Source organism: Enhydra lutris, unplaced genomic scaffold (genome assembly GCF_002288905.1).
Source record: "Enhydra lutris kenyoni isolate GAN:26980312 unplaced genomic scaffold, ASM228890v2 scaffoldscaffold9, whole genome shotgun sequence".
NCBI lineage: Eukaryota > Metazoa > Chordata > Mammalia > Carnivora > Mustelidae > Enhydra > Enhydra lutris.
Genome location: NW_019154093.1, coordinates 75,217,693 through 75,224,865, shown reverse-complemented (window position 1 = coordinate 75,224,865; position 7,173 = coordinate 75,217,693). Strand labels below are relative to the sequence as shown.

The 7,173-nt window shown below is 44.8% G+C and overlaps 1 protein-coding gene across 1 annotated transcript in view; it reads left to right on the top strand.

Moving 5' to 3' along the window:
* The first annotated feature begins 267 nt into the window (after nucleotides 1-267).
* The window catches only part of LOC111142948 (pepsin B-like), an 8,193-nt gene continuing 1,287 nt past the window's right edge, over nucleotides 268-7,173 (top strand). The window contains 8 exon segments of the mRNA XM_022496304.1: nucleotides 268-323; nucleotides 749-905; nucleotides 2,059-2,176; nucleotides 2,678-2,796; nucleotides 3,661-3,860; nucleotides 4,306-4,394; nucleotides 4,397-4,427; nucleotides 6,484-6,631. Coding sequence (XP_022352012.1) covers nucleotides 268-323; nucleotides 749-905; nucleotides 2,059-2,176; nucleotides 2,678-2,796; nucleotides 3,661-3,860; nucleotides 4,306-4,394; nucleotides 4,397-4,427; nucleotides 6,484-6,631 — 918 coding nt within the window.

The window sequence follows — 7,173 nt, the reverse complement described above, 5'->3', positions numbered from 1 at the left end:
TTCCATCAGCAAAGTCACTAATCACTTCTTAAGTTGACTACAGAGTGTATATTAAAGGCCATAATTCTTGCCAGGAGGAAAAACAAACAGAATCCATAGATGTGTAGGGGCACAGGTTGGTACAAGGCTAAGAAGATCATGTGCCAACAGGTGAAAAGTGCAGGGAGATCAGAGTAGAAAAGAGAGAACCAGTCTCACTCTGTGTGTCCTACACATTGGGTGTGCCACTGTGTCTTTTTGTGTGTGTGGGCCACCAATATCAGCACCATGAAGATCCTGGTCTTGGTCTTGATTTGTCTACACCTCTCAGAGGGTGTGGAAAGGTATGTATGAGGATTCAGCTGCAGATCTTTTGGAAAGGCAATCATATTGTGTCTTGGTACCATTAACTGAAAACCCAGGGAATCATGACTTAAAAATGGATGTATGGATGGATAGATGGATGGATGGATGGATGGATGCATGCATGCATGAATGTGGTGTGTGTGCGTGTGTGTAAGGGTAGATTGTTGTTGTGTTGGCTAAGAAAGAGGGAAACAGGATTCGTGTCCCAAGTTTATAGGAGGGACTTCAGATAAACAAAAATTTATTCTGTGGAAACAATATGTAAGTAGAAAAACCCAAATATATGTTGCAGTGGATTTTCAGAGTACTAAGGAGATTTGAAAACTCCAGACCAGAGCATTGAAGGAATTGCTTTACTGGAGAATGTGAAGCTCACTCCTTTTGTTTGCCCTAATCTTGGCAGAATCATTCTGAAGAAAGGCAAGTCCATCCACCAGGTAATGAAAGAGCAGGGTGTACTAGACACATTCCTGAAGAACCACCCAAAGGTCGACCCAGGTGCCAAGTATCTTTACAATAATGATGCTGTTGCTTATGAGCCCTTCACCAATTACCTGGATGTAAGTAAAGGGGAGATGGTGTCCATAACCCTTGGCTAAGAACCATTCTTGGATACTTATTTAGATTTCTCATTAGCTCTGATTTTGGACTTCTTACTAAACCTAAGTCTCACCTTCCTATGGAAAGTGTCTGGATAAGTAATGAGTTGGAACCACTTAACACTACAGTATTCCCTTTCCTTCCTTCTTTCTTCCCATTCCTGGCTCACTCTCTAAAGCTCCATTTATATGGTTATGAGATTCACAGTGACCATATTGAAGTCAATTGAGAGAGCCAAAGGAAGTCCCAGTGATGGGCTGCAGGGGAAAGAAGGAAAGCACATGCAAAGCTGCCAGGCCAATCTCCAGTGGCTCCAGATGCCATATATCTCCCCATTTGGAAACATACACTGGTAGTACTCAGAGCAAGTATTTGAGTGTTCTTCAAGGCTGCAGTGTCTGCTCAGGGCGTCTCAACACACTGGTGTCCTATGGACCACCCTTAGTGATGTCACATGAGTGTCAGATCTAGAAGCCACACCAGGGATCTCCCATTTCGACTTTCACTTTCTATAGATGGTGTAAGAAGAGGCAGGTACGTGACATGACTGGCCTGCATTCACTTAGAACTTAAACCGTGTCTCAGTGAAGTTCTCTTCTTGCTTTCCACGCTACCTCTCATTCTAGACTTTCTGGTGCCTTAGCTACTGTGTGACCAGAGTGAGGAGAATGGTGGAGAAGTATTTAACACTGGAAGAGAAAGAAGTGTGTGTATGTGTGTGTGTGTGTGTGTGTGTGTGTGTGTGTGTGTGTGATGTGGGGAGAGGAGATGGACACTGGAAATGGAGAAAAAGTGATTACTTCTCCAACTTTGTATGTTCTAGCATAGAATGGTAAATCCATAGAGAGATATCACCTGATAAAAACTCAAAATGCTTTGGAAGATGAGATTGTGTTGCTAGACTCAGCTAGTCACAGGCTTGTAATTAGGGACAAAAATGGGGAATATTGAGAGGAAACTGGCTGTAGATGGGAAGAACTTTTTGAGGGAGAAGGTACTTAACTCCCCAGGGAAATGATTTTGGCAAGATGTGGTTTCTAGTGAGTCAACTTCTTCCCCATCCTTAGGACAAAACTTGGCTGCTTAATGAGAGTGAAAAACTTTTCTTTGCAGAACTACTACTTTGGAGAAATCAGTATTGGGACACCACCACAAAATTTCGTGATCCTCTTTGACACAGGCTCCTCCAACCTGTGGGTGCCCTCCACCTACTGCCAAAGCCGGGCCTGCTGTGAGTATACCACCATTATCACTCATCCATGGAGAGGAGCAGAGGGCAGGGCAGAGTCAGGATTGAGCACAATCTCAGCATCCAAGTCCAGAGTTCTTGGTGCATACCTATGATCTCATCCTCCTTAAATTCAGACCATCTGGAAATCTTGACCTTGGTCTACATTTCACCGGTGCTACAATTCTGGAGAGAGACAGCAGAAGTAGACCGAGGCTTCCATTCTTTTCTACATTGTTCCCTTTCCTCAGCTCTCTCCTGTAGGCCCCAATTCCTGGCACTTTGAATTGAGCCATCCCTCAGGAAATGGAGGGAAGGGGCAACATCTTTTTCCTAAGGGGACAGACTTTTCTGGGGCTACAGATTGTCTTTAGCACAAAGGATCTGAGACTGAGGCCCAATCCCAGGCTTGGTCTGATGGTCTCAGACCATCAAGGATAAGTGTCCTCCAAGTATGTTGGAGAGCCATGAATGCTGCTAATATTTCCTTCTGTCTATCTGCAGCCAATCATAACAAGTTCAACCCCAGCAGTTCCTCTACCTACAGAAGCAGTGAGCAAACCTATACATTGGCCTATGGTTTTGGCAGCTTGACTGTGCTCCTGGGATATGACACTGTGGCTGTAAGTGCTGTTCTCAATCCTTCTGTGGGTCTGCTCTTTGGATCCCCTTCTTTGGAGCTTAATGCTCTCAGAGAGACCCATGATTACTAAATAGGTACAAATTCCTGGAAACTGAGGTTTGGAAAGTATGCTGAAGACGATTTAAACATTTCTCCCAAGACAGGAATTGCTTCCCCAGCAGTCCTGACTGCAGGGAGCTCTTTTTATTTTTTTTTTTTTATTTTTTTCAAAGATTTTTTTTACTTATTGGACAGAGAGAGATCACAAGTAGGCAGAGAGGCAGGCAGAGAGAGAGGAAGGGAAGCAGGCTTCCTGCTGAGCAGGGAGCTTGATGCGGGGCTCGATCCCAGGACCCTGAGATCACGACCTGAGCCGAAGGCAGCGGCTTAACCCACTGAGCCACCCAGGCGCCCCAGGGAGCTCTTTTTATTGTGCCTCCCCTGACTTTGCTCCCTGGTCTTAAGCTGCCCTCTGTAGCCACATGGAGCACATCTGCTTCCTTCTCCACATGGTTTTACTGTAGGTATTTGAAGACCTTCCTTTCACTATTTTCTTTTCTTTATATCAAGCACCCATATTTCCTATGTCATTTGTGCACATGGATTGTTCAAAATAAAATCAGCCACTGTCCTTTCACTGTCCATGGAAGTAGAAACTCTAACTCCAGAGCACAATGGCCTCTGCTTCCCCAACTCCCACACTCTTCTTTCTAAGACATATACGGTTGGGTGATGCTGAGTCCCTTCATGAAATAACCCAACTTCCTCTCTCCGCAAAAGGGTCTAGATTCCATTCCCTGGGCACCTAAGTCTGGGAAGACTTTGTTCACCTGAGTTGTTAATCTTTTCTTTCTGCTTGTCCCAGGTTCAGAACATCATCATCAACAACCAGCTCTTTGGCATGAGTGAGAATGAGCCCAACTACCCCTTCTACTATTCATACTTTGATGGTATCCTGGGAATGGCCTACTCTGACCTGGCTGTGGGCAATAGCCCAACAGTTCTTCAGAACATGATGCAGCAGGGCCAGCTCACCCAGCCCATCTTCAGCTTCTACTTCTCTCGGTGAGCACCCCTGCCATGGGTAGGTCTCAGCAAATGAGGCTATGGGGGCTTTCAGCAAGTCAACATAAGACAGGGCCAAGGTCTTAAAATTTCCTGATACAATGAGTTTAACTAGCTAAATGCAATTCATGCATCTCTGAAAATTTATTATTTCATTTTGGAGGGAATTTTATTTTAAATGCACTGGAAGTATTTTTTTTTAAGATTTTATTTATTTATTTGAGGCAGACAGACAGACAGACAGAGACAGGGCATGAGCAATGGGGAGGAGGGAGAGGGGGAGGAAGAAACAGGTCCTCTGGTTGAGTCTGAAGAGCAGATCAAAGCACAAGACCCCTCATCCTCTGGTTCCTCTGTGTCTGAAAAGAGAAGGATGGTGAGAGGGGAGGAAGGAGATATCTGATCATGTGTATTGTGGGAATTCATGCTCTTCTTTTTTCCATAGCCAACCAACCTATGAGTATGGTGGGGAGCTCATCCTGGGAGGTTCAAACTCCCAATTTTATTCTGGTGAGATCGTCTGGACTCCTGTCACCCGGAAATGTACTGGCAGATTGCTATCGATGAGTAAGTACTAGAGGAAAATTCCTATGGATCATGGACACCCCTAGGATGTTCCTCCAATATGACAATATTTCCTGTTCTTGCATTGGCACACACTTCTGAAAGAATCAGCAAACTTTCAGACTGATTGTTCCTGGAGCTCAGTAGACTCTGGCATCTAGCTCTTGAATGAACTTTCTGACTTGGTCACTGAACCTTGTCATGTCAGCAGGTTGGTCATTCCTAGGATTCTGTGAATCCATGTCTTTGTTCCTGGAAGCTTCATTATCCCATGTAGCACAATCTTTACCAAGTCCTTCATCAGTGAAAGTAACAGCTGTCATTGATGTTTTCTATGTGCCAGATACTGTGCTAAATATTTTATATGTATTATTGTATATGTATATTCCGCTAAACACAGTAAAGTGCTCAGTAGTATATTTCACTGCGTAGATAAAGGAATCAAGGCTCAGTAACTTATCCAAAGTCACACATTTCACAAATTTCAAAATTTGAGCACAAGCATATCTTCTCCCAGAGCTCAGGACCGTGAATCAGTTACTTCTATACTTCAAGCCTTCAGGAAATCTCCATCACTACCAATTCAAGATGCATTTCTTTGGCCTTTACTCAAGACTATACAACAGCTGGGCACTACCTGTCAGTATGGCCTTCCTACCACTTCCTGACGTGCAGTGTGGACTTCAACATGTCCTTGCACCTTGTCATGACTTTCTTGCTTCTTCTCTTTTGACTATATCACCTGAAGCGCCTCATGTCCTGTGTGCATCCTTTGGAGCCCAGATTAGCTCCTATCTCCTAGCTCCTCCTCTTTGGAGGAGAGGCCTCCTCCAAAGGCCTCTCAGGGGCCCAATCTCTCTTCAAGTCCCCTAGTGTTACTGGCTTGTGTCCCAACATCTAGCTCCTCATTTGCAGGTAGACACAGGGTAATAAGCCCAATATGCATGAGTAGAGAGAGAGGTAAGCAGCTGAATGTCTGACAAGTAGTTTTTTGTGTCTGCAATAGAGGGGTCTTTTCACTTGGACCAATTGCACTCACCCCTTAAGCATCTCTTCTCAGAATAATCCTTGTCTGACTGACTCACTCTCACCGCCAGAGCAGATCAAGTCCCCTCCTCTCTGGCCTATTGCATTTCTTTCATGGCACTCACCAGAAATGCAATAAAACACCATTTATGTGTTTCTGTTATGTATGTGGTGTCTGTCCTGTTCACCATTACATCCAAGTAGCTTGATTCACCAACTATACCCAAAATACAAAGGGACTTAAGAGGAAGAGTAGAGCTGCAGAAAAAGCTGGATGAGCGATTGGGGACTGAATCACATAGGACTACATTATGGAGATCAGCAGCTATTGGCTTATGGTGTTGTCTCATGTCCATTAGAATGGGTTGTTTAAAAATAGCGAATACAATTTAGTCCTCTTTATATCACCATAATTCTTGTAAGAGTGTAAGAGTGTGTTCTACATGGTAGGTGTCCAATGTGTATTTACAAAGTGACTACCAGCTCTAGCTGTTTGGCACTATGTGCTGGGCCTCATGTAGGCAGATTAAAGAGGATAAGACATAGTACCTACTCCCCAGAGCACTCAGTTAGAGCTGGAGTAGTCACCAGACCAAGACTGAGGATATTACTCCAATGGTAATTACTATTATTATTAAATTTTATTACATTATTATATGGATTGCAGTGTCAAGGTATGCCCTGGCTTTTTGGAAGAGGCATATTTTCAGAGCTGCAGGGTTGGGAGATTAGGGTGGATGTGGCACTTACTTATGGCAAATATGTCTGACTTTCTCTCTCTCTCTTTTTAAAGATTTATTTATTTATTTGAAGGAAAGAAAGAGAGGGAGAGAGAGAATGGGGAGGGGGAGAGTCAGAGGGAGAGAGAATCCCAAGCAGACACCAAACTGAGCATGCAGGCTGATGCAGGGCTCAGTCTCACAACCATGAGATCATGAATCAAACTAAAAGCAAGAGTCAGACGCTCAACTGACTGGGCCACCCAGCTACCCCAAGAAATGCCTGACTCTCTTTGTATTGGTGTTCCCCTCAGGTTTCTCATTGGTAACCAGGCCACTGGCTTGTGCTCCCAGGGCTGCCAGGGGATCGCGGATACGGGAACCTTCCCACTGACTGTTCCCCAGCAGTACTTGGAATCCTTTGTGAAGGCAACAGGAGCCCAGCAAGATCAGAATGGTGATGTGAGTAACCAGAAGCCAGGGCTCCTCTGCACATCCAGGCAGCCTCAGCACAGGAGCCTGAGTGCAATGAGTTCATGAGAGACAGAAGAAGGGATTGGTGGAGAACTGAGCTCCTAGTGAGATAGAACAGGTGGGGACACATCATGGCCTTTTAGGCATGAACCTTGAATTCAAGGAGGCATAAAGGGAGGGAATAACACCAACTCCAACTGTGAGTATGGGCTGAATGGTTGTCAGGAGAGGTGGCTGTTCCATTGCAGACCCTAGGAACACCTCTCACCTTGGCGTGGCCACTGTCATTTGACTGTACACAACAGAGTCAGGCATATTGTACTTCTTCAGTCCACTTGGGTTTCCTTTTTCCCTAGGAATACTCTTTTGGCTTTTACTCTGAGCAGCCTCCTGTGCCCAAACCTGTTCCCTTAAATGTGCTTCTGTAGTTTGCTCCTCCTGCATACAAGAGTCTAGTTTAGTCGGACGAAATCTTGGTCCTCAGGGTGTGTGTGTGTGTGTGTGTGTGTGTGTGTGTGTGTGTGTGTGTG